Raw genomic sequence first — 27972 nt, forward strand, 5'->3', positions numbered from 1 at the left:
GATGGGACAATTTAATTTTAAATTCAATACACTCTGGCGAAGCCCGTGAATTGCAAACAGTCATGAAAGTTTGAAGATTTTGCGCACACACAGCGATAAAATCTCCTCTTTCACCCACTCTGGCGCGATAACCAGGCGTCTCCATCGCTCGCCTCCGCAAGAGTGTGGCAAGTTGACGCAAATAGCGTAATAAGAAGATGATGAAACAGCATTTTTTTGCTCCTTCTAAATTCAATATCGGGCCTGAAGTGAATGAGGTGTAATGGCGCCAGTTCACCACTTGGCAAAACACACCCTGGATCATCTTCGCCTGCCCGCCCACAGTTGACGTCTCGAGGAAGCTCTCGCTCACGATCTCGCCGCCACTCTTCACCCGCCCTCGTCAGCGGCGTCCAAGGGAGAGACAGTTCAGCAGAAGTATTTGAGAAGTGGAAGTGTTTACATGCGTGCTTCTTTTGCTGCCCAATTTCATTTTACTTGTACAAAAAACCATCTTTTTCTAGGTTATGTAGCGAATCACGGACGGATTTAGTGAATATTTTGAATAGAACATCAATTCTTATCCTAAAGTCACCAAGATTGCTAATCACTGGCAGAATTTAGGTATTTTCATGCGATAAGCACGAAAAGAACACTGTAAATTGTGTTGTAGTCGAACATAACCTCAAAAATAGTCATTTTAACTTGAAAAATGTTCCTTTTAAACCATTTTCTACGCGATTTTGACAGTGAAACAGCGATTTTGAGTCTATTGGAAACTCATAAAAGATGATTTTATCATCTAGAAAGCTCACAATTGAAGTCTTTTAAGATCTCTTAGTGATATTTTTGAGGTTATGGTCGGAAAAAACGCTGAAAAAAGCGGTTTTAAGTGGATTTTTACAGAAGTATCGCATGGAATCTTATCATAAATTCGTTGCAAATTGTAAAAATTGGTTTTTTACCGGAATTAGTTCATTTTCTCAAAGAAAGTAAATTTTCATTGTATGCAAATGCTTCATTGTCACCAGAATTCTTGGTTTTGAAGGATTTTTCCTGGAAGAAAATGTTGATTTTCTTCCAAGTATTGAAATATTGCGAATATTTAAACACTTCCTCTAACTGTACACCACTTCAGGAGATAATAACTCCCCCTTGGCGTGTGTGGGTGGTGAGATTCGAGGGGAGAGTGTGTGGCTTTCGGCGAAGGCTCGAAGGAATTCCACGTGCTGGGGAAGTTTGAGGGGTGCAAAAGAGTGAGAAATCAATTTAAACTTGAAAGCCATCCATTCTGCATAAATTGCCACTCAGGCCAGCGATTTGTCATACACTCTGACCTCACCTGAACTCTCTCTGTCTTTGCAGCGTCCAAGCGTGACCCAATGGGCGCGTGGCAGTGACAAGGCCGGGCAGTAAATGAGGTCATCAGCGTAAAGAGCGGTGATTTGTCGTCGTCACAGCCACTCGTGCCCGCGATGGGGGCCGGCGCCGCGCGGAGGGCAGCGAGATAAGAATGGGCGACAAGGAGAGTGGCCGGTATCACTGCTACGACCAATTCCCACCGAAGCAGCAGAACAACGGCCAGCGCGACCCGCCGACGTCCCTGAAGACGACGGGCTCCGGAGGCGCAATGGTGGGCGCCCCGCCCAAGACTCGCAAGTGCTGCTCGTGCCTGGGCCCCAAGTCGGCGCCCTTCTGGGTCGGCCTGCTCACCAACCTCGGCATCTGCACGCTCCTCTTCGCCTACACACTGCTGGGTAAGCGTCAGTATTTCCCTGTGAGATCAAAGAAAGGCATTTCATCCGGCAGGATCAAAGGGAACACAGTAGAGACCACTTGTCTAAGACTTCCTTCAGCCCTTTAGCGGCAAACACGTTCAAAAATATCCTTGAATCCCTTGAATGGACGGAAAGATTGAGGAGACATGAAATTAATAGACACTTTTGAGTACACAAAGAGCAGAATTTCATCACTTCTTAATATCTTCACGTGTTTTTACTACTAATCATCTGAGTTCTTTTTTCATACATATTTCATGACTTTTCCCACAAACCCAGAGCTTTGAAGAAGTTCTGGAAGTTTTGTTTAGAAGCACATTTTTTCAGAAAACACGTAGACTCTTCGCTTAGCCTGAAACTTTGTCATTTATACGAAAGGGTTGAAGTTGCTGAAAGGGGTGAAAAGCACTCTCAATTTCTCCTTGAAGGCTCCTTCATTTTCCTGGCCATCGAGGGCGGCGCCTCGACGATGCAGCAGAAGACTCTGGCGTCGACGAATCGCCAGCTGAAGCCTTCGCCGGCGACCGTTCGCAGTGATAACGTCACCTTCTCGCCGGCTGCCATTCAGGACACGCTCGAGGCGCGCCAGAGAGCCGTGGAGAACATCTGGGACATCACTGTCTCTCTCAACATTCTGTACCGCGAGAATTGGACCAGGTAGCGTCGAGATAGGGGTTAATTGGGTTTCCACACGTGAAAAGTCTGCTCTTTTTGCAGACCTTTGTTGTGCCTCTACGCTTCACAGGTAGAAAATGGGTATAACACGTATTCTAACATTAGTGGTGTGTTCTAGACAGTTGTAGGTTATCTCATATCCTTTCTAAAACGCCATTATTCTTGAAAATTCGTCAAGAAATGGCGCTGATATGAATATTTCACTGAAAAATGCAATCAAAAGACTTGTGTTGCAAGAAGAGGTCATTAACACAATTTTCCGTCGATTTGACAGCCTTGACATGTTCTAGAGAGTTGTAGGTTATTAAATTCCCTTTCCAAATCTGTGCTACTTTTGACAATTGGATGAGAACTTTAGAAGATATGGATAAATAAATCGGCACAAACTGCAAAGTGAAGAGCATTCTTTGCCACGTGACTGAAGCATAGGAAGGGGTTAAATTGCTAACAACCCCTAAACTCCGTTGCAGACTGGCCGCGCTGGAGATTGCTCGCTTCCAGGAGCAGCTCATAAAGCGGCTCACCGATGACATGACAGCCCACGGCGCTCAGCAGGGCGACGCGGGCGCGCCGGCGACGGGGGCCGTCATCGTGCAGTCGTCCCTGGGGCAGGAGTACGATTGGACGTTTGCCAGAGCCTTCCTCTACTCCCTCACCGTGCTCACGACGATCGGTGAGTTCCAAGTGAAATTGTTTCGCTGTCTTTTGTGCAGCCGAATCGATTTTTTCCACTCTCTCTCTCTCTGGGCTTTAAATGGAGAAAAAGCTCCACCGCCGATTCCCCTTCGGTGAGATGGAAAAGTCTGCCATCATCCCATGAATATCAATCACATGGAGTGTATTGTTGTTGATTTTTATGTATGCGAGCAACATTTCCTCAAGGAGGCTCCGCCAAGTGGGTTTGCACCTTATTTATAGGTTTTCCATGTTCACAGTTCCGCATATGTGCTCTCAATGGTGAAAGCTTCCTGTGAAAATCCTTCTGATTTCCTCACACGAAAGCTCTGTCACACCAAACAAACACTTGGGCGGCTATTGAATTTCAGCGTCACTTCTTCGACCGACTGACCAAAGGGAAAACTCTCTCGATAAGCGCCTCAATTGATGACTTCTTGAGGCGCTTTGCGCTTTCTGAAGTTTCCGCAGTGGTGAATTGGAAGCTCGTGCACTTATTATTGTAATATAAAGTCTTCAGCAACACTAGAAGTTTGCTTTGTGGTTAAAATTGACTGAAAAACCAGCAAATTTTATCTGTAATTGTCGAAAAATATAACAGAAATAAGAGAAATTGGTCGCTTTTGCGTATTATTCTCAAATAACACAATAAATATTGATCACAATTGATACAAATTGAAGTATTTTTTTGTGAAAAACAACATTTTTCCCATTCTTGTTGGACAAAATTGGAAATTATGTATGAATTGTTGCAAAACATATTTTGATTAAATCAAAATTATTTACGCTTCAAGCAAATGTGTGACTTAAAACAATGAATTCCATTCTCCTGTGATTTAGCACATAAAGCTTTAGATTAGATGATTTAGTGAGAAAGATTTTGATCAAGAATCAAAAGTCTGCGATTTATAGTGCAGAAAAAAAGCCTTTATTGAGTTAAAGTCAAGCTCATGAGGGAAATTAATCAGAAATGACGTGAAATTGATGAGAATAATCAAGCCTTCTGTCACTATTTCGCTGATCGGGGTAGTAAAATTGGCAGTTTCCCTCCTTATTTGCCCTCTGATTAAAGCTCCTTTACGCATCTCAGCGTAAAAGAGATTCCATCTGCGCATTTGCCTGATAATTTCCTGGGTTGAAGTTCTCAGGTAGAATCCAATCCCCAACGTGCCTGTGGCGTCCCATGAAATCCCAGCCGAAATTTGTGGCCATGACAGAAAATGCTCGGGGGAAAACGAGGGAAAATGTTTCATCTGAGCAAGTTTTGTGTCTTCGGGTCGAGCCAAAAACCGGGGCGAGAGAGAGAGAGAGAGGGAGAAAAGAGGCAAAAGGGTCCCGAGAATTAACTAGCCATTGCTCTATTAGTGTGGTTTAAAAGACTGAGAAGAGTGTCATTAGGTTAATCTCTCAGATTGCCCGTAATCTCATCCCCCAAAATGGACCTCTCTCGCCCACTTCCCAGCCACTCTCGGGGTCCATTTATTGGGAATTAATGTTTACGACTCTCTGGGTGTGATTGGAACGATTGGAAATGTGTTCACAGGTAGAATTGGCCACCATGATAAGCCATGCAACTCTTCATGAGTCAATTTCCGCTCATGACATAATGAGGAAAGCTCATTGTATTGCGGCCAGTAATCCATGCGTGAACAAGTTAAACAGAAGCTCACAATTCGATGTGAATTAATGTGGCAAATAGCTTCAATGTTGATCAATCAAATATTCACGCACACCAATGGAAATTTCACCCGCAATTCACATCCACTTGTGTGAGCCTCGTGGCAAAAGAAAAATCGTGACTAATTTTCTCTCACAACTGGAAAATCATCCCAGACACACGCTGCATCCATTCAATTTTCCCGCCCTCCAGCGAGATTAATTGTATCCACTTGTTATTCGCTGTTCCTCCATGGCAAAAGCTCAGCTTGTGTGCTTTATTTGTTTACCCCGGAAGTGCTGGATGTTTTCCCACACTGTGTATTGAAAGGCATCTGAGAGTGGTAACAATATTTCTGTCCTTCGACATGCTCTTCATCGACAGTGACAAATATCTCGTCAATTTGAATATCAGATTACGCTGCAGCCAATTAAGGGATCGCAAGCTCGGAAACTTTCTCATGCCAATTAGTGATTCATATAAGAAATTGATTCTTCGTGCAATTTGAGCTGAATTGTGCTAAAATTCCACACTTTTCTTCCATCGAACATTCAATTTGCCCTCCACTGTGCGGAGGGGGTTGGAGAAAATCGTCGTCACACCCTTCTGGAGAGATGGATGTATTTGCTGATGGCAGAAACAGAGCGCGAGTGTGTCGATTAATCGATAAGAAAGCTTGAAGGCTGAGTGTAATTTATCTGCTGCAACTGCTAAGCTTTAACCCATGGCGAATAATCCAATTCCAACAATATCCATTTGTTATGGCTGTTATCAAACGGCCAACTCCATCATTAGGCGCACACACGAGTGCTCCATTGGGAGCGATCTCGAGGGCGGGAATCGGAATAATTACATATATACCTTTTCCTTGAGGTGCAATTTTTCATCGTGTCACCGCCGACGGACTGTTAATCATTCCCCCGTGCGACCCCTGCAGAAGATGCATTGTTTGGGCACAATAACAGCGCATCTTTTGAGGGTGATTTTCTCAAAATTCCAAGACACAAGGCGACACACCTCCATATATCATCGTAAATTTCATAAGCATATGCAGCCCGACAACGTGAATAAATGTTCATTTTCCCATATTCTCCTCTAAACAACACGCTGTCTCACATGGGAATATAGATATCAACCGCAGAGTGCAAATATGCAAATGGAACCGAAGTTATATATAGTGTTTGGCATAATTGTGCTCCTTTTGTCACTCGCACAAGAGCCAAAATGACTGTTGGAAGAACTCCTCTGCAACCGTATCTGTTGGCATTCTCTGTTCAAACGATAATGGGGCAAATTGAACAATAATACGAGAGCGATACGAGCGGACGGCGAGAGCTCATTTCACTATGCAAAGTACGGGGGTGGTTTTTCATTATATCAGTCCAGCGACACTGGGGAGAATGATGTCAATTTATAAACTCACAGCAATTGTGCCGCACTTGTCAAATTTATCGTTCTTTCTTTGTGGAAGATGACAGTGAGAGTGCGATAAAATTTAATTCAATCTCACATCCTTTGGCGGAAGCATTTTAATGATTTTAGCAAGGGGGAGGATGTTGGCGAGAAATGTGTTCAATCAGTTTCTAACATCTTCCGTGATTTGCACATGCAAAATTCCAGATATTTTCAGCTCTGTGTCGAGTTTCTAGCATATTTTGTAGAAGAATCTGCTTAAAATCGTCCTTTTACTTATCATTTTCCCAACATAACCTCAAAAAAATGAGGAAATCTTCAATATCTCTGTTCAGAATCGTTCGTGAAGAAAGTTTTAGCATTTCCATCGATAAAAATTAGTTTTATGTGGCTGTAAAAGCTTCTTCAGCTCTTTAAAAACATATATTTCAAATTCTCCTATCATTTTTGAGGTTATGTTTAATTTCAGCGTAGATTTGTAGAATTTTCTCACTTAATTATGCATAATTTCGATTTGAATTAAGTGCAAACGCTGAGTTTTATCAAAAACGTGAAAATGTGTTGAGTTTCAGCACAAGAATTGGTTAAAACAAGTTACATAACCTAGAAAACTATACGAATTATTAGAATTATTGTAGAATTCTCTCTTTTCCAGTCACGTTAAAAGAAAATATGTTGAACTGCTGCTGAGTTGCATACAATTTCCCGCCTAATATCTCATCCCTGGATTTTAGTGGCACAGAGAGAAGATATGACTCTAAACTCTAATAATGGGGCGAAAAATAAATTCGCCATCCCTGATTTAAGCGGTTCTTCCCGGGGAAAACTCCCTTTTCCACTGATCCCCAGCCAGAGTTACGACCATCCCCAACAGTCTGCGGCTGTGGCCCGAATCTCCCATCGCAAATTCCTTGGGCGCGCGATAGGAACTGCTCGGCATATGCCACTATTTGTGCCCCCAGAGAGACTGTATCAAGTGTGAAAGGGTGGGATTTCGCGTGAATTTATCGTGGCGACCGTGCGCAGGAAATTGCTTATAAATTTTTGAGAGAACGAAAGAGGGAGTGCAGAGTTCACAAACAAATTTAGACATTGTTCCCAAATTCAGTGGCGCTTTTTCCGTGCCCAAGGCGCGTCTGATGCCCCGGAAAAAGACTGTGAGTCAGCACCGAAGGCGCTCACTCTCGTGATCTGCATACAAATTGGATGGAGAGGCACTAGGCGCGCCTCCATTGTCTTCCGCACCCCGAATAGTGTGCGGCGCAGCTCCTCGTCGGCTTTCATTACGGGGATGGGCGACAGAGTGATTTATATGTTTAAAAATTCCCGCTGAATGTGGCCATCATGTGAATTAAAACGTATATCCAGCGTGTGGGCGAGAGTGGCAAAAAGTCGGGGCTCATGATGAAGATGGTGGGCTGGCTTTTTTTCTGTGCAAAGCCACGGGGAGCATCTCGTGCTGATGTCAAGAGGATGTTCCTCGTGAAAGCGCACAATGGCCCAGCCATCGACCATGGGTGAGATTCATGTGATTTCCCCACACAAGCTGTATTGTCTTGTATTATTCACCGAAACGGAGATGTGCGCCGCTAAAAATCACCGGCAAGAGCCATAGAGAGTTAGAAAATGACGGCGAACACATGAAAGTGGGCGGAGCATGCAAATGGGCGGGGCTTGAGGGGAATTAAGACGTTTTATCCATCCAAATCAGACATTTCACTTCATCAGCATGTCGTAGCCCTCGAATTTAACTCAGCGCACACCTCTACATGTATTTTTCGCCCGTTAGCAAGTTTTCCCGCCGAACAGCGCGCGTTTTGTCCCTTTTTCTGTGTATTCTTCATCGACAAAATGCATTGAGCATGCATTCCTTTCATGGAGCACTTTTGTCGTTTTTCATGCCCATTTTTTCACCCCAGCGAGACGAGAAAAAAAAGCCGGAGTGTGAAAAAGAGTTGCTCACAATCCCAACAGAAATTGCATGGTTGCTTTTTTTGCCCCTTGTTTCGCCCATTTGCACTCTCGGTCTGTTTGTTTTAGGATCGCGCGCGTGGAAAAGCAAATGTGTGTGCATTTTGCAGGATGAACTCCGCGTGGTATTGCTTTGGGTGGGACTTTTCCGAGGACAATTGCTCTGGTCATCCGTGATAGCACGAAGTTTTGCACACCTTTGGGACGCCATTTCGCCGTCAGGGCAATAATTACACTCATTGACCGCACATAAATTGCCATGGAAATTAGCTTTGGTTATTCGTTGTAATTGAAGACGAACCTCCGGGGTGCAATCTGCAATGCAGAGTGTGGAAAAAAAGGGGATGAAAAGTGGAGATAACAAGGGTGCTGTGAGAATTAGCATGGATGGCGAAAGAAGGAGCTTTTGACGGTGATTCGCTGGGAATTCGTGTGCACAGCGGTGTAAATATTGGCGGCATTTTATCAATAATTACCTAATCATCACCCTCAGTGGCCACAGTCGTATTTTATCCCGATGGACACGGAGGAATAATTTAAATGCATTGCCAGAGTTCAAATTCCCATGTGAATTTATAAATTTTGAATGTCATCGCACTCATAATTCCACCAAAATGCATTAGCATGCAAAAATACAGCTTTGCCTGGAGATTATTCTGAATTTCATACATAATAAACACACCGACGCGGTTTTGAATTAGAAACCATATAGGGAAATTATTGTTTGGTCTGCATTATATCGCCACATTGAAAATCAGACAGTTTCCAAGGGGGAGATAATATAATCAGAAGTGGTTCACCACTTGATGGAAGTGTTAGAAATTATAAGTGATAAAATACTGTGAATATTTGCACTGCAAAAGCATCTTTTGCTACAAATTAGGGCACTTTCTAATTCATTTTGTCTAGAAAAATCAATTTTATTGCTTTTCTAGGTTATGTGATTGATTTTAAATAGATTCTGCCCTTCAAATTAACCTCACAATTATATTTAAACTAATATTTCTCTTTTTCTAAGCACATTTCAGCATTTGTTCCCAATAAACTTCAAATTGGTTAAATTTAGGAAGTAAAAACAGCTTGAAAGACAAACATAACCTCAAAAATGTCATTTTAGTCAAGATTACTGACTCTTTGCTTAGTTATTTTCTCAATTTGTACTTTATTATCCAGTAGAAATATTGTGATATTCTCTAAATTTACTCATTTCCGGGTTTGAAAGGATTCAAATTAGTCCAAGAATATTTTAAAGCTTGTTTCCATAACCTCACAATTTGGCCAGAATTGTGCTATGCATTTTTTGGGGATACAATGAGGAAATAAAGACAGAAATTATTCATGAAATCTTAAATCTAAGCATTTGAAGAACTTTGAAGAGTTGAAAGAGTCTAAAAAACGATAAAAAATGCCTTTGAAGGCGTTCAGAAGTGCCTCTGAAGTGATTATCTCCCCCTTGACAATTTCAGTGCATGAAATTTGTACCCGGAAAAAGCGCTCTTTTGCCGAATCACGTAAGCAATTCCCAAATGGGTGAGACATTCTCCAACAATGGCGTCATTTTGAAGTGAATTTTTCCCGGGGAGAAACACAATTTGCAAGAAAGCGCCCATAAAAATTGACATCTTCAAATATTCTCGGGGAATTCATTGGCTTCGTGCGGAGTCTCTCATGTTCAATTATTGCACCAATTTTCCCAGCGCTTCACGCTTCACTTGGGCGCGCCAATATATGGAGAAAATTTCCCTGCACAATTTCCAACATCTGCCAGAAAATCTCCTCCTTCAATTATTCCCCAGCACAATCTGCTGCCCCTTTGAGAATTGCTCAAAAATTCACACAGCGCAGAAAAAGCTCTCGAAGATTTATTATTGAATATTCCACGGCGACGGAAGTTGAACTGTTGGAGAGAGCAATTGCAAATGCGATAATTGAAAGAAACTCTCCAGAGATGCAAATTGGTGGCTGATGCTCAGCTACATAATCACTGTGGGTGCTTGTTTTCCTGGCCAACATCATTATTTGCCATGCCGTGGATGAAATGGGTAAAAAATGAGCTCCGCCGAGAGCTGGATTATGATAATTAATTGCCGGCTTATTACCTTTCCCGCGTGATTCACTGGGCTGATGTACTTTCCAAGCGTGTCGGACAATATTTCAGCGCCACGAGATTATCGATTGTAATGGAGCCCCATTTTCCGCTAATGGCCTGCAAAGCACCGCCAAAATCGGGCGCGCGAAATTGACTAAATCAGTGTCCCTCAAAAGGAACATAACATCTCCGCGGGAACATAATCGTAATGGTGAAATGAAAGGAGACACGAGCAATAAAAATCCCCACAAAAGATTTAAAATGCTCCCATAAATTCACCAAACATTCCCTGTGAAGAGGGAAAATTAATAAAAAGAACTTCCCCTGAATGTACAGAAGAAAAAGAAAAAAGGAGGAGGCAAAAAAACAGACACACACTCGCCAATTCATTTTGCGTCTGGCAGCCCTTTTCCGGGGCTTTTCTCCACCCCCCCCCTCCTCTGGGGAGGGTGGGAATAAAGTTCATAAAATAATTTTATATCCCCAATATTAATATTTTATGTAAATCTTTTATTATTTGCGAACGAAGGAGTGTGAGAGCGCATAAAGAAGAATGTCTTAATAAAAGGGACCTTTTGCTATTTTTGTCGCATATTTTTGCCGTCCACAAAGCACCCAGGGAAAATTCGCGCGCTCCTCTTGCGTGGCATTATTTAGGAGAAAACTTTCTTTATTGCCAAAGCGCCAAAGACTTTGGCGCACTCCGCGCCAAAGGACTGCATGAGTGACCCTTATTCCTATGTTGTCCCCTTTCTCTAATTCCCAATGTCTTCGGCCATGAATAATTCACGATCGTGTAAAACTGCGACGTCTTGCTGCCACTCACTCATCCATATTAACTGTCGCGCCACTAAAACGTCTCAGAGCCCGCAGAAGGGTCATTTGCGGCGAGTGTTTACTGCAACTTTCTTCCAAGTTGTTGTCGCAGAAAATCACTTTCCAAGCACTTTTGCGAGGGTGGCGCGCGTCAACGTGGCATGTGTGTGTCCAAGGGGGAGAAATTGTGGGTGGAAATGGTGTACAATCCGGCGGAAGTACTTTGAATTTATTAAGGAAATTTATTCTCTGCTGTTTTCTAGTTTGTGAGATTAATTTTAGGTGAAATAGAGTCACTAAATAAGCTAAAAGAATATCAAATCTGGCACTTGATCGACACTTATCGACAGGAAAAGCGTACAATTTCCTTTTTTAAGCACAATTTCAGAAGAAAAATAAAGAAAATCGTCAGTCAAAGGACAAATTAGTTCATTTCAGATCTATTTTCCCTTATAATTGTGCGAAAAAAGGAAATTTTACACAATTCGTGTCGATAAGTAGCGATAAGTGTCGAAAAGTCCAATCACTTCAACGTAGAAGGAAAGTTTCCTTATTCTGCTAAGTTTAAATATCAATTTTCAGTTTATTAACACGTTAAAATTGATAAATATTTGCCATTTTTCCCTTGAATATACCGAATAAGCTCTTATTTTTGAGGTTAAATTCAAAAGTAAGCAAAAGATGACGGATAAAAGTTATTTTAAATGACATTATTATGAAAATACCATTGAAAAAGCAAAGAAAAGTCTGTGTAATACAACTGTGAGTAAAACTTTATGAGATCACAATTAAGAATGACGGCTTTTTCATAGGAAAAAAGTTAGGTTAAATTGCGATAAAACCCGATGTAAACCAAGAAGTTTAAAAGCGCATCGAATGCATATTTTAACAAGTGTTTTACTCACTGCTAAAGTGCCTGAAGCACTAAAAGAGCCTGCATACAAATGGCGGAAGTGACGAAAAGTACAAATTTCCGCGATATAATCTCCCCCTTGCGTGTGTGCTTTGATGCGAAATGTAATTGTGGGACCATAAAAGCCACCATCACATAAAATACCCCTCCCGACGCAGAGAGTCACACAATTTAAATATTTTATCAAGAAAGGGTGCGCCTCAAACCCACTCGCGTATTTTTTTTTTTGCGGCACAACAAAGCTGCCGATCAATGTGGCGCAATTCATGGAACTGTGCCAAATTACGAACACCCAGAGTCGAAATAATTATTGAAATAGATCTCGCTTCTTTTCCGGGGTGAGTTTTCGCCAATGTTTATTGGCGGATATTGAAAGCGCACGGCCAAATGCAGTTGTGCATGTGTATTTGGGATTTGGCAAATTTATTTGCAAGCTGCTGGAGGTTATTTATTTAATTCATTGTGTGCTCTTTTTATTTTGCACAATACCGCCCATATTTTTCACGCAGCGCGCATCATTTTGCAGTTCACTGATGCAGAATTTGCTGGTCTGCATTTTCTGTCTCTTCTTGGATGTATTCAAAATTTCTATACCCACTTTTTGACCATTTGTAATGCAACATTTTCACCCATTTCTGCGTCAACGCGGCGCTGTTTTGGCACTTGCGGAGCGCCCCTCAATTTTGGGGGAGGGGTGAGAATTGTGCGGAATGTGCGGTGCTCACTTACCTATTTTATTTCGGATGTGCTGTAATTGGAGAAGAAGCCAAATACCTGATTCGACTTTGCAAAGCCTCTTCGCATGGCGAATGGGGAAAGTTTTGCGCTGTGCCAAAAAGGGGGCGCCGACGAATATGTACATTGTGAAACTCACACACGCCCTCGAATCCTCTTCCGCACTTTAAATATTTGTCAATTAAACTACATTACAGTTTTGGGGAGCCATTACTCTCGAGAATGGATGTCTGCGTGTGTGTGTGTGTGGTTGAAAAGGCTTTCTGAGCAAATAGCGTTTCAGCTCCGTTGACTGCCAAATCCGAGGCAAAGTGCTTCGCGTGATCAATATATGCAAAAGGGGAGCACAACCCCTTCGGGCGCTCCAGTCATTGTTCCATCTCGGCAGGGAAGACACTCAATGGCTATTGAGAATAAGTAGTGCCATAGAATTCCCGTCTCGACACGACTAAATGCTCCAGCACTGAAAAACCCTCTCCACCCCCCATTAACACCCCCTTTTCTTCCGCGAAAATTGCACCACTTTTTCTCCTCGCGCGGGCCAATTAAAATTCCTCCGCCAAGAGCATCAAATAATTTGACGTGTCGCACAGAGTGGAAATTTTGCCCTGATGGCCAATAAAATTCACCCCTTCTGCGGGTGGAGAAAGTGTGGGGGTGGATTCCATATAAATTCCTTCACAATTGCACCCTCAATTGAGCAAAGAGTCCAATGGCAGCTAATCAAGACAATTTATTAGCAGCTAATTTATGGGCAATCATTTCAACAACACCCCACATTTGTATGTAGAAAAGTTTCCACCCTCCTTCGAGGGGCGAATCACTGGCGCAGATTCATCGGTTATTCAACATTATTTCCTTATTGTGTCGTCTAAAAGCACATAAAGCTTGTCATTTCAACAGGGTGAATTCAAAATCAATTTCCTTGCGGTGTTCAACTTAATAAATCTCGCTTTATAATCTACGAGAATATATAATCTATTGAAACCTAACCTTAAAACGTTTTGTATTTTATGACATTTGCTTGTTTAATGCTTTTTGGTGTTTCATAAATTTCAATGGTCATAACTTTTGATTTATTAAACTTAATAGAAATTTTAATAATTTACATTTTGACATTTTATCTTACAAGATATTAATTGTAAAGTTAGTTAAGAGCTTTTGCCGGCCATGAAACTGCACAGATTTTGTATTTCACTTCGTAAAAGTTACGAATTGGCTTTGCAATTTTCAAAAATTAATAGTTTTTAATGTCCAAAGATGTCCGGAAACACATAACCTCAATCTTCCGCATTAAAATGTGCACAAATGACAAGATAAATCCAATAAATCTGTGCTTAATCAACGTGAAAGTAGAATTAGTGTCATTTTATTGCTTTTGAAACATTTCAGGAAAGATTTTATTCCTGAATTGACATCTTATCTTACAAGATATGAATTGTAAAGTTGCAACGAAGCTTTAGTTGTAATTTCAGTGATTACTAACCTCCTTCGTTGCTCGTAAAAAGAGTGGCTTTCAGTTGCAGTTGGAAGGAAGATTTACGTGCGTTTTTATACTCAGGGCGGGAGAATCGCAGCGGAAGTGGTGGGAAATTCCAGTTGAATGTGTCGATGTGACACAATGTGGCGATAAAAGTCACCCCAAGTGGGGCCAAATGAAGTGTGTGTGTCAGAACTTTTTATTTGCCACACACACACATATCATAAATAAATTGCGTGACAATTTCGACGCCAATTTCTCAGCTTGTCAAAAAGTCAGAGCAGAAAAGTGAGACAATTATACTTGCGCCCAGTTAATTAATTGCATGACAGAGTGCAGAAGGCAATTTTGCGAAGGAAACTTTCCTCATATGTGGAGGAAATGTGGAGTTAAAGTGCAATTCATTGAGTTCATTAATAAAATTTGATATTTTTCCATGCATGAAATAAAGTGTGGGCGGGAAAAGTGATGCGATGTGGAAAATCTTCCACACTAAACATTGTAAGGCATTTTGAGAGGCCAGAAGGCATTCTGGATCCCTTTGAGATAGAGAGAGATTCTCTGAAGCCATTTAATTTCATTACGGATTGTCCAATAAACAAGGACTCGAAATGCCTCACAGGATAATCGGAATTAATTATTGTGCTTCAGTTTTGCCAGCCGGAGGACATTTGAATAATTAAATGTAGATTAATGTTATAATCCAGATGCAAATTGGATAAATCACTCGGTAATTTAGGGTGGAAAATCAGTCTTACAAGTGCATCAGAGGGAGCTTTAATCGTTTGTGTGGGAAACGCTCCTTGTTTTTGCAAGAGTTTTCGCGAAACTGATGTGCGTTCTGATATTGTGTCTTGCATGGCATTCGATGCATTCTGAGGGACGTGCGATGGTGGCAATGAAGAGGTCGTCTTGTTGTGCATCCCGAGGCAAAGTTTATGTGGTCGGCAAACTTTCTGACACTCTCCAAAGCCCATTAACCCTTTGCCTTTGGTTTGCTCATAATATCACATTTCTCTCTGGGCCAGAAGATGCAAATGTACTTCGTGTGGCGCTTCTAAATGAAATGATACAATGCTCAGCGACACAATTGGATTGGGGATTTTGAATTTCGGCAGAGAGTGTGTGAATATTTCATGAGCGCCACATATTGGTGTTGGGAAAGCGGAAAAATAGAGCAGAGCGACACATGTTGAGGATCCGTCAGTTTTACGCTCCTGAAGCTCTCATCAAAGGCAAATCCCAATTAGGTCGACACACAGCATATCTTTGAGCTCCCCGGAAACTCATTGTGTCAGAGCAGATAAATGGAATTTCTGTGTTGCTCAGGGGTGGTTAAAAAAGCCACCCCCACACGAAGCACACACACACACTCTCTCCTTCCGCCGAAAGCCACTTACGAGAGTATTAAATTTGTTCAACACAGAGATTATGCAGTGAAGTTTGAACGTGAATTATGGATCGCAAGTGAACACTTGTGAGACCCCAAAAAGCTTCTCGTCTCATATTTATCAATCGCATCAAACAATGGAAGGAAAAAGCACATGGAATGAATTCCGAGTGAAGGATCTCAACAATGAAGTCATTCTCTGGGAAAATTGCCATCACTATATTGGGATGGAAAGTCGCACTGAATGAAGGAAAATATCTTCATTGTTGGCCACGCGAGCTTTTCTTCCTCTCTGTGTGTGCGTTTATTTGAATATGACAGAGAATTAAAGATATATTCTCTCGCTTCGTGTGTCTGAAGAATTCCATCAAATCACTTTTTAGGCATGTTTGTACATTTATGCATACAAAACATTCCCTTTCAAAAATTCACACAACCCTTCCGCCCTACGTGATGCTCCGTGACTTAATGCTGAAAGGGAATTCATACATAGCCAAGAGATGCTTTTGCTTCTGTGTTGTCATGAGAAAAATGACACTTTCTCTCGCGTGAGGGCTGGAAATTTCCGTGAAAGTAGCTCTTAGAGCGACTACAGACTTGTGGGTTATCCTCGAATCGACGGGAACTGGGATCAGTCCTCCGTGGATGAGCTTGGCGTGTGTAAAAATCAGATCAGTGATAAGTCGTGGCTGAACTGGCGCTAAACACACTCAGGAGTTATTCTTCTTTGTCGACACTAGCGCCAATTTTGCTTCGTATTCCGCTCTCAGCTGTCAATTGATTTGTTTATTTGATCAAAAAGCGTGAAATTTTACAATAAAACTGCGAAAATGGAAGGTACGCAAAAGAATTTAATGATTTTGAGAGCCCACAAAATTTAAATTCGCAAGAGATCCGCCATTTTGTCCGTTTTGAGATGTGAGCGCGCTGCCGTCGGGAAGTTCATAAATATCGCTTGAATCTTCGATATATCGAGGGATTAGTCGTGTTTTTCGGCTCAACCAGCTGTCATACACACTCGCGCTCTCGCTGAACCTCCCGTGGATCACCCGCAAGTCTGCAATCGCTCTTAGAGAGTGAGATCGAAATGACTTGGGCTCCGGAACTCCACTCGCTGAATATCAAATGAAATGAAATAGGAGGGAATAAAATAAATAAAACAACAATGAAATGGTTAAACGCTTCTCCGAAGTGAATTTCAATGGTCCTCCAGGGTTTCGGGCGACGTGTGGGTGCGGCGTGAAAACAATAGAGACCTATTAGATAAGCTCCCCAGCCGATGGGGGGCTTTCGCCTCGTGCTTTAGCTCCAAAATAAACCTGAAAAGATATAAACTCACAAAGTTATCAATTCCTTCTCACTCCTCCTTAGATAGCATTTTGGGCGCAAGAGGCGGGGATGGAATGTATGAGAAAAAGCCGAGATTTGGGTGATCCCTCAATGACGATGTATCGATAAAAACAGGGTCGAGGTGCTTTTTCTCACCCTGCAGCAAGGGATGCTGACTTGGGTGGTTTGCACAGCTCCGGAGAAGCTTTAAGTGCACTGAGAGAAATGCTCTCAATGAGAATTTTATGTGAATTTCTCCAGCTAAAAGCCTTAAAACATTAAATTTGCAATGTTATTTGCTTCTTCTTCGGTCTTTTAGAGAGTCTTTAGAGAGAAATTCAGAATAGTTTCTAAATATATTCAGTTGTTGCCAATGCAATGAAGCTCATCGGGAATTTGTGAAAGTTTTTCTATTGAATTACCGAAGAATTCAAAGAAAAAGACTCTACATAACGAAATTTGGTTAAATTTGCGTTTTTTGGCTGCTTTGTGAGCATTTAAGTTGATTTTCAATGACAATTTGCGACTCTTTTGGCTGATTATTATGCTTTTCTTCCTCTAAAAAGACACAAACACACAGTATTTCTTCTCAGTGTATCAAGGAAGAAATGACGAAGAGCGTGAGGCTGAGGAACAAAAGTTTCTCCAGAAAGCTCCCACTTATCTTATTAGTGAGCGCGAATCTCTAACAATGAACCCACCCACAAGTTGAGTGACTTTTTGCGCCCGAGGAGCCTCCGGAGTGGAAATTAAAGTAAATTGTAATTGCTTCTTGAGTGGGAAAGTGAGATTGGCCCAAATCAAGGGAACGTGCGTGTAATGACTTTTCTATTTCCTCATCCACTCATTCCGGCACCTTCTGCGCGAGCCTCTTTTTCCATCCCCTCAAAGCGCCCCGGAAAAAAAGCTCTCCCGGCTGGAGTATAAATGGCACTTTGATTTGGTCATTTGTTAAACCCCCTAAAGACTTATGCGTGTGAAGAGATTTATTCGATCTGCCCAGGGAGAGAATCTCTCTCTCTCTCTGGGGGTGTTTAATTGAAATTCAAGACATGCTTTAAAGTCTCTCATTAATAATTCAGAGCTTATGATTTTATTTGACTCGTGTGAGCGTTCGTTGTACCTTTTGGGGCCACACTTTGCGCCCCCGGGCGGACGCGCTGAGCGTTTTGTAGTGGAAGAAAGGAACACTCTTTATTTGATTTTATTATTTGCTATACGTGAAACCGCACCCACTCATGGCGCCCGGCGGCAAAGGGGACCCACGGAGGCCTCTTTGAGGTGCAAAAAAGCCACCCCAACGCAATTGCCAGGGCGAAAGAGACGCTGTATTTTATTACAGCACGACGTATATGAGTAAACATAGGCGAAAATCCATTTTAGTTGGCGCTCAGCAAGGGATTGCCAATATAGATTTTGAGTGTCACAAATTCGTTTCGTCACTTTGAAGAGAATTTCGGTCAAGATTTCGACATCTTAGAGAATAGGCTCAAAATAAGGGATTGGAGAATTCTGTGCGGGAAAGAAAGAGATCATTTACAGATTTTAGGGAAGAAAATTGAAGGAAAAAATATATAAATCTGTGTTAAATACAAAAATTAGGAGAAGATTTTTAAGAAAAACGGTAAAATTTTTAAAGATTCTCTAATGTACAAAAATTAGTAAGTTTTTCCACTTCCACGTGCGTTTTTAGTGTAAAACCTTGAGTAAAACCCGAAATATCCGATTAAAGATAAAGTATTTAAGCAAAGTACGTCTTTTCATTGGAATTGGCAAGCTTTTCAGCTAAGAAATTCGTCTTCGAGTCTTTATAAATAAATTTTTGAATAGATAACAAGATAGAATATCCTTCGGCACTGCATCCCCAATATTAGCAACCCCTTGGCGCTCAGGGATTGAGGGAAAGGCATATAAAATCATGGCGAATGTGGACCATTTGCAAGAAATTTTCACTCTTCGCCGTGGAATTTATTCGATTTTGTCGTCTTACAGCAAATGAATAAGGATGACTTTTATTCCGTCGAATAATTTTTCAATAAATAGAAGCACAGAGAATCGCATAAAAATTTATTTCGCACGGGAAAAAGCTGCGTCAATTGCCACTTGAGATGCTCTCGATCTGATTGAGTCTCTTCGCTTTTTCCGCTCCCTTTTTCCGTGCCACAAACACACATAGCGAAAAAGCTCCAGCGAAAGCTCACACTCTCTCTCAGTGTGGGTGTGAAAAATTAAAGGGAATATTTTTAACTGACCCGCGATGAATCAATTGAAATTCACATAAATTTGCACTCGATTACAATCGCATTTGCGCGCCCAGAAAAGTTTGTTTTGGGACACTAAAGCGCAATTTAATCACGCAAATGGTTTTTTAGGGGGTGCAAAATTTGGGCTGGACGAGTAAAATAGAAATTTCCAACCCTTTTGACACCCCACAGAATTCCGGACTGTTTTCAAATGTTTCACACTTTTTTCTACATCGCTCGCGAACCCCCAAAATGATAAATGACTAGTGGAGCTGATTTTTTTTCTCTCCATGTGTGATTGGAAAATCTGGTTGAGATAATATTTTCTATTGATTTCTCACATTTCTGGGGACTGATTTTACGCGCGCTTATGCAATTCTGATTGATTATTGTTGTGTGGATGTTTTTAAATGTGCACAGAAAGTTTCATCAGTTTGAGCAAATTCTTCACTGTCACTCGGAGTTTTCTTCATTTTCCCTAAAAATCCCCCCAGGTTGTCGCGAAGTTGATGTATTGCTTTTCACATTTCCAGGAGAATGGCAAAATGGACCTGATGAAGATTGAGATTGATGCATAGCAAGAGGAATTTGATCACAAACATTTCCGTGCATGCAGAATTGCATTCTCCCGCGTTGCATGCTTTTGTGTGTGCTTTTTGATAATTTAATGAATTTTCCCTGAAGGAGCTGAGGAAAAAAAATCCCCAACTATCTCTTCTCCAAAATCGCACTTGAGAGTCTTCCGAGCTTCGTTGAGTGCGGAGAAGAAAAGGCATTTCTTTCTGATGGCAGTGCTGAAAAGGAGAGACATTGAGGAGTGAAATCTGTGTCGTTGAATTGAAATTGAGGGAAAACATCAGTCGGAGTGGCGTTTCGCTCCCTCTCAATCGAATTAACAAATCTCAGGGCGCAGAGGAAATGGGTGGAAAGCTCTGAATGCGTCCCGGATGAATATGTGAGTTGTTTCACCGAATCCGGGGCGGCGGCGGCGGGGGTGGCAAATGGGGGAGGACAAATGTATGTGAAGAAATAAAATAGAGATTCAATTACGTTTCTCGCCCCGGCGCTCGGGGGGCGGAGCGCGAGGGGGTGTAATATGATTCGGCTGCCCTGGGAGGGAATCATGAGTCCGAGCTTCGCGCGGACGGGGTTGAGTTTTAATCTTCCCTTCGACGTCCTTCGCACGAAATGACGATGTGTGTGGCATTTTGAGTCTTTCACACCCATAATCGCTCGCCTTCGCCATTCACGCGACATATTGTGGGGCTTTTTGCCACTTTGTCGGCAACACGCTCCAAATGGGGCACTTCATACAGATTTCCTCGGAAGAAAGAGGCCAAGGAGGAGATAACGCTGCTTCTCCGTCACTTTCCCCAACACTTCGCAGCAATTTGACAGCGTATTGAACATACTTTATCCCTCATTTGAAGCTCTTTCTGGGATTATTCATTCATTTTCACACTGGAATTCTGTATTGGCGGGAGTGGGGCAGCTTTGACACACGATTATCTCGTAGAAGCGCAAGGACAAGGCTTCTGTTTTCAAGTTCTTACGGTGTTACTATCATCAAATTATTAGATTCTTTGTGTGTCAACGCTGCCCCACTTCCTCAAACATTGTTTCTAAACCAATTTTCTGCTAAACATTGATCGCAATATTCTTGAAAACGAGCTTTTATCTCTATTTTACAGGTTTTAAAGCTAAATTTGTAGAAGAATGCGTCTTAAATCGTTGTTTTTCATACAATTGTCGATCATAACCTCAGAAAAATTAAGAAATTGCTGTTTGGAAGTTTCCTTAGTCACTGAATCTCTACTGAATTTCCACTGAGCTGTTCTTCAGCACCACAACATTCTCCCCCTTGGAAGAGGGCTGCGACGAAGGGTGGAAAGTTCACAGCGCGCAAAATTGAATTAACTTTGCACATCGGAAGAGCTCCGAGTCCATCTCGGAATCATTACCAGAGTGGTGAGAATTTCACAGGACTCTCATTTGTACTCCGCCTGCGACCTCTGTCGCCCCCGGAGAGCGATTTGTGCTGGGGATTTCTGGGATCCTCGGCAGCAATTTCTTCACCATCGCATAACATGGCAATTGTTATCGGAAGCAAGAAGTTGGACCATTGCTTCCGGATAGGACACCCTCGATAGTCGTGTATTCTTGTTACTCACTCTCTCCCTCGCCTTGGCCATTGTATTTCGGCAACTTTGACTTCGGCACAACTTTCCGTCTCTCATCATCCCTTGGATGGACCGAAAAACTTTTCGCATCGACCCAAATTCTCGAGAGTCGTTGAGTCGTTTATTGGGTGAAATTGGTCAAGGTCCAGAATCATCATTACGCACTTGTCGAGAGGAAATTGGCAGAATTGGAGGGAAAAAAGTGCACTTTTCTGCCCATCAATTAATTCCAGAAAGCTGCGCGCCGATATAATCGATATCGGCAGGCGATGTGATATTTGCTCGAGGCAGAAATCCACTTCATGTATTGTCAATCCACTCAGTTTGATGCACGAGTGCGTCCGGATTGTCGATTTGTTTGTTTGCCCGAGACAACAAACTCTCTCACGATATTATTTCCACCCCCCTCCCTCCCCCTCCCACAATATTGTGATAGATCTCCGGAAAAAGCGCTCTCCTGCAAGTCAATTCCATTAGAGATATCGGAGCTTGCAATCTCGAGATTGCTCCGAATTCCCGACTCCACCTGGCGCTCGGCTGCACATTTAAATACCGAGCCAAGTCAGTTCCGGGGGCTGAACCTCATCGATTTGCTCTCAATAGACAGAGTGGATTTGTTTTTGCCACTCTCACAATGTCACCCTTGTTTACACCCACGGTGGGTTTTCGCCCAGTTTTCCTCTGTGCAATTCAGCAGGAGCTTTTTTACCCGCCGCACTCTTGATGGGATTGTGAAATTCAATTGCTGATTGCAATATCGTTACTCCGGATTTATTTCCTCTCTTCTTGTCTCAAATTGCAATTAGAGATCGACTTCTTGTCCTTATTTGAGTTGCGGAGTAATCAACTTCGCAATGTAAGAACACTTTTCCTGGGCAGAAGAAGTGAAATTAAATAATTAAATGCCAATTTGAATAAATAACAATTATTAAGAACTTTCCAAAATTGCATAACATTTCAACTACAAAGGGAAGATATTATGATCTGAAGTGGTGTGCAGCTTTATACGGAAGTGTTAAGTAAAATACTTGCATTATAAAAGCTTTGATTTCATCAAATTGAGGCATTTTCTAAAGAATTTCGCTTCAAAAAATTGATTTTATTGTTTTTCTAGGTTATGTAATTGATTTAAAACAGATTCTGGTGATTAAACAACCCTCAAAATTATCAAATTTGTGTTTAAGTTGGGAATATTTCATTTCTCCTTTGCAAACTTGAGTATTTGTGCTCAAAATAACATCATATTTGTTGAGAAATAGCTTAAAAGTCAATCATAACCTCAAAAATATTATTTCAGTCTAGAAGAATGTCTCTTTGCTTAGGTTTTTGTGCAAATTCAACCTCAATTTCTGACAGAAACATTGTGATATTTGCTAAATTCACGCAATTCCATGTCTGAAAGACCTAAAATTAGTCCAAGAAGAATTTTTCAAGCCGGTTTCATAACCTCACAATTTGAAATAAGTGAAATTAGAGAAATGAATGTGAAAAAGTGATTTTAAAGACGTTCATAAGTGTTACAAATTCTGCACAGAAACTGTGGAAGTAAATTTTGAAAAACTGCCTTTTTACAGTCTTTAATTAACCCGTCAATGTGCGGTTAATTTGGGCAATAAAGCACATAATTAAACTGATTACTCAAAACTTAATAATAAAAACACACACCGAAATATGTTAATTAATTAGTTTTGATAATTTAACAATGACTTTATCACGCTCAAACATGTGAAATGCAACGAGAATTCTCACGAGAGACATGTTTTATTTAGCATTAATGTGCGACTAAAGCACACGAAAGCTCTCTCGACATTACGTGATATGTAGAAAATCCCTCTGTTTAAAGTCAAACTTTCGAATATATCGTGAACCTTAATCGCGGCCTCTCAAATCCATTAATCACATCCACTGAGCACTATGAAAGTGTAATTGTTGGGAAATTTATGTAGCAATTATGGATTTTTGCGGACCAATTTTCCCCAGCATCCGCCGAGAAGTCACGCGAAAGTGCACAAAACTGGAGGTCATCAAACCAAAGCGAGAGAGAGAGAGACCAAGTTCGATGATTTATACTAATAAATTGATGTTTTGGAGCGAGAAACTCCGTAATTGGCTCGGAGTGTCTTGCGCCCAAGTTTGTGCGGATAAATTTAAACTTCTCATTTGAATAGTGGATACAAATTCGCAATGAAATTAATCGGAGTCCGAATCGATAGCGCTTTTTAGGGGTGTTTTCGAGAGAGAGAGAGAGAGAGAGAGAGAGAAGACTTAATTATTAGTCGACTGAGTGTATTATATTCCCTTTCGTGGGGGTTGGGGATGAAATAAATCCAACTTTTAATTGAGATTGATTGCTTCCTGGCTTTGTCTGCCTCTTTAGTGGTCATTATTTCACTCTCAAGCACGCAATATATTTTGCAGAATGGCCTCAGACTGACTCTGCGTGCTTTTGGGGGTGATTTTAATGCTTCTCAGCATCTCCAAATATCATTAAAGAATCAACTTTTGTGTCTGCTGATCAATAAAAAGTCACTCCATTCACAGCTTCTCTTCCTCAGTCATATAAACTCCCTTCGCGGATGAAACCCATTGAGATTGGGTTAACTTTAAGCAAGGGGAAGATAGTATGCCTTCAATCTGTACACCACTTTCACCATTTGAAATTCTTAGACTCTATCCTCACTTATTCACAAATTAAAGGCATTTTTTAAAGTTTCCGGCAGATATTTTTGCTAGAAATCAGTGAAAAATGATTTTTTGCACATCTTTTCCGACCATAACCTCAAAATAGCTCTAAGAAATCTTTAAATTCCAACGTTAAGAAGCTTTCTAGATTGCGAAATCATCTGTTATGTTTTGCCAATGAACTCAAAATTGCTAATTCAGACTCGAAAGCGTCCAGAAAGTGTTTCAAATAAACATTTTCCAAATCAACATAATTATTTTTGAGGTTATGTTCGATTTTATTGCAATTTGCAGTGTTTATTGGCATCAACGGTGGCGAATAGGAATGTTAATTGCATGAAAAAGCAGAATTCTGCCTATGAACATAAGAATTGATCTGCTGAAATCTATCCTTGATTCATTACATAACCTAGAAAAGGATTAATATGACTATTTCTCAGTAAAAATCAACAGTCTTCAAAAAATCTGAATAAATAATCAATAAAAGAAGCTTTCAGGAAAGGAAGATTGTAAGTTGTTGAACACTTCCACTTCTTAAGTACTTCTTACTGAATTGTACATCACTTCTGACTGTATTATCTCCCCCTTGTCTTTGAGCGTACAAAGCATAAAAGCGCAACTTAAGAGAGTTTTATGGATGTTAAGTAAACTACTGCAATTTGAAGTGTGTGTGTGTGTGCTTCGCAAAGATGAACTCCAAGAATCAATTTTTAATGCAATTAAACAATTGCAGCGTAAAATTCACGCTTGAGTGTGAAATTCAGAACGAGAGTTTCAGCTCTAATTGAGAGCAGTGCTCGCGGGGTTTTCGTGGGAAGATGCAATATGGGTTGTTTATGAAGAAAGTCATTTGTTCTCATACAAGTTTTAATACATTTCGCACATCCACGAAGAAATACACCCGTTTTACGTGACGGGCGAGTATGTGGAATTCTGATAAATGACGCCCAACACCCAAACATGCAATTTATATCTCTTCCCCAACGAGTGAAAATGAGAATGATAAATGACCATTGCAGAAGATTCAACCGAACTCATCTCTCAATATCGCAATCTGACATTCTCCAGCCGCTGCGCATCCTTCAAAAGGACACCCCAGAGGAAATTACATGTACTTGACCGAACGAGTGAGGGTGGTAAAAAAGGGGTTCATTGTGATGTAATTTCTCCTCGTGACAAATTTCCTCCTAATTGCCGCGCCGCCGTCGAAAAGTGCGTCGGCGGGAGAAATTCCTTCGTCCTTCATCGAGCACGCAATTCCATTTATCATCGATTTCCCCTGATTTAGCCCTCAACCCCCAAAACACACACGCAAAAGGGCGCCCCGGGGCGCGACAACATCGTTAATCCCAATTTAAAAATGCTCAACGGGTTTTCCTCCCGCTTCCATGAGGAAATTTCAATACTGTGATTTATTATCGCGGAGAACAACACACACAGAACACAATTTTCATGTTTACCCACGGACGGAAGAGGCGAGTTCTCAGCGCTGTTATTCTGTCGGTCAGCGCCTGGCTAAATGGGAAAATATGGCTGGGATTGAGGAGCTTTTTGCGTGTTTTGCTCACTCTGACTCTCTGGCCCAGAAATCTCGCGTTTCCCACTTCAATTTGGTTGCTTTAAGCGTCTGGCGATGAAACATTAAAGCCCAGAGAGAATTAAACATTCTGCTTTGTATTGCTTTAAATTACAGATTTAATAACCAAATTCTCCCTAAAAGTTCAACAGTGGCAAAAACCGCACGAAATTGAGTTGTGAGCGATCAATTCGTCTCTGTTTTGCAACCATTTTTCACCTGCCACACGGTGTAGATTGACGTGAAAACGCCCTCACCTGTGACAAACCCTCCACTTTCGCCCCCTCAAACACTTAATTAAGCCCAGCACTCTTCATATTCGGCGCACAAACAGAGCGAAATTGAGACTTTTTGCACGCAAACCTATGCAAGTTAATTAATGAGAAAATCCCCCTTTTTTCCAGGCTACGGGACAATCGCGCCCAAAACCACGCTGGGTCGCGTCGTGACGCTGGCCTACGCCGTGCTGGGTATTCCCCTCACGCTGGTCTACCTCTCCAGCACAGGCGGCGTCCTGGCGCGCGTCGCCCGAGGATTCTTCTCCAGGTATGTCCGAATTGCGATGGCATTTTTTCCACCCTCCCTTCACTCAAACGTACAATTATGCCGAGACAAATGCGAAAATATTCCATCTCAATAATTCATGGCGCACGAGGAATTCCTCTGCGGCCCCGAATACCAATGCCAAGGGTTCTTTTGCGCGAGAAATTGGCAAACACACCAAGGAGTCGTTGCAACTTAAAGAATTCGTACTTTAATTCGTAAAAAATACGAATTTGTGTTCCAAATTTCAGCTCTCAAAGTCATTCAGTTTCTTAATGTATTTTCTAATGCTCTTGGAAGTCAAAGAGTTTCCTCGGAAGGGGTTGAAGTATTTCCGGAAACACATAACCTCAATTATTAAGCAATTCGCATTGAAAGAACTTAGTTGAATTTGACGATTTAACGCCGATTGGGGCTGGGAAATCAGCAAATCGGGTCGGTTGTTCACCCCTCAGCCGATGACGACTGACTTCCTTCCCTTCCGCAGAGCGCTGTGCTGCTGCCTGTGCTCCAACTGCGGCTACTGCTGCTACGACGAGAAGCGCATGGCGGAGAAGGAGCGCCGCATGAAGAAGAAGCGCCAGCAGGAGGAGCTGCGGACGCAGCAGCTGGCGCTCCAGGAGCCGTACTACGTGCGCTCCGGCTCGCTGCACAACAACCTGCACTCGCCGGAGAAGCAGATTCAGTTCCCGGAGATCGACTCGCTGAGCGCCACGGAGTCCAAGGCCAGCATGCACGGCCTGAGCCTTCTGGCGCCCATCCTGCTCTGTCTCTCCATGATGGTCATCTACATCGGTCTGGGCGCCGCCGCCATGAACCGCCTGGAGGGCTGGCCGCTGCTCGACGGCGTGTACTTCTGCTTCATGAGCCTCTCCACGATCGGCTTCGGCGACCTGGGGCGCATCCGCAAGGAGTCCACCACCACCACGTGGTTCTGCTCCGTATACATCATGTCCGGCATGGCGCTCACGGCCATGTGCTTCAACGTCCTGCACGAGGAGATCATCCACAGGATAAAGCACGTGGTGGACATCAAGAAGAGCGGCGAGGACGCCGACTTCGGTGCCTCCTGACGGTACGAGAAGAACACAAACCTGTATCAGCGAAACCCCACCGAGGAGACACTAATCACAGGTAAATCAGCCCTAACCTCAAAGAAAATCTACAAAATCGAATCTTTTAACATAAATTCTGGCATCTTATCTTATAAGATATGATTGTAAACTTGCATAGACTCGTTCGTTCCATTATTTTCCTGATTCAGAAGCTTTCCGTGGTTATTAATGCTGAATTCGCGTATTTTCTTCAATCTCTTCCGCTGCTCAGGAACGCCAACGTCGCTGATCTTCGGCCAGGAGCCGGACCTGAATCAAATGCACGTGCTGAAGGACTGCACGAACCACAGCCTCGGCCACGAGTTGGTGCCAATTGTGACGATGGGGGACGGAATTGCGCTGCCCGAGATGCTGGACAGCGTCGCCCAGATGCAGCCGCAGGCCATCGCGGCGCCCGGCGGCCTCACGGGCGTCTACACGCTGCCGGAGGAGCCCGAGCTGGAGGCGGAAGAGAACACGCCCATGTGAGACCCGAAGACTCCCCAGTTTATTTCTCCGCGAGACATTCAGGGATTTGATTGAACTGCACACGATTTCCAATATATATATATATATTGAGTACAATCATTTGACTCTTTCCGTCTCTCTTCATTGGGTATTTTACAAGAAAACACTCTGTCATGTTTTTTCTACGCATTAAGTCTCACCCTTTGACTGAAATTCTCTCCTCTTGAGGTACTCGAATGTACATAGATAGATCATTGGGACAATGTTAATGACATTTTGTATATAT

At 42.2% G+C, this 27972-nt stretch overlaps 1 protein-coding gene across 1 annotated transcript; it reads left to right on the forward strand.

Moving 5' to 3' along the window:
• The first annotated feature begins 1586 nt into the window (after positions 1-1586).
• On the forward strand, positions 1587-27564 carry LOC132264896 (TWiK family of potassium channels protein 18). Its single transcript, XM_059765231.1, has 6 exons — positions 1587-1736; positions 2186-2414; positions 2903-3105; positions 25986-26127; positions 26612-27258; positions 27451-27564. The coding sequence occupies exons 1-5, from the start codon at positions 1610-1612 to the stop codon at positions 27195-27197; spliced, it is 1287 nt and encodes a 428-aa protein (XP_059621214.1). The 5' UTR covers positions 1587-1609; the 3' UTR covers positions 27198-27258; positions 27451-27564.
• The last annotated feature ends 408 nt before the right edge of the window (positions 27565-27972 follow it).

Source organism: Phlebotomus argentipes, unplaced genomic scaffold (genome assembly GCF_947086385.1).
Source record: "Phlebotomus argentipes unplaced genomic scaffold, Phlebotomus argentipes genome assembly contig_2, whole genome shotgun sequence".
Classification (NCBI taxonomy): Eukaryota; Metazoa; Arthropoda; class Insecta; order Diptera; family Psychodidae; genus Phlebotomus; species Phlebotomus argentipes.

Bases quoted from the DNA above. Each gene is read 5' to 3' on its own strand.
- LOC132264896 (XM_059765231.1), top strand. From the start codon at position 1,610: ATGGTGGGCGCCCCGCCCAAGACTCGCAAGTGCTGCTCGTGCCTGGGC. The intron at 1,737-2,185 runs GTAAGCGTCAGT...TTCTCCTTGAAG, and splicing joins CTTCGCCTACACACTGCTGG to GCTCCTTCATTTTCCTGGCC. The intron at 3,106-25,985 runs GTGAGTTCCAAG...CCTTTTTTCCAG, and splicing joins CACCGTGCTCACGACGATCG to GCTACGGGACAATCGCGCCC.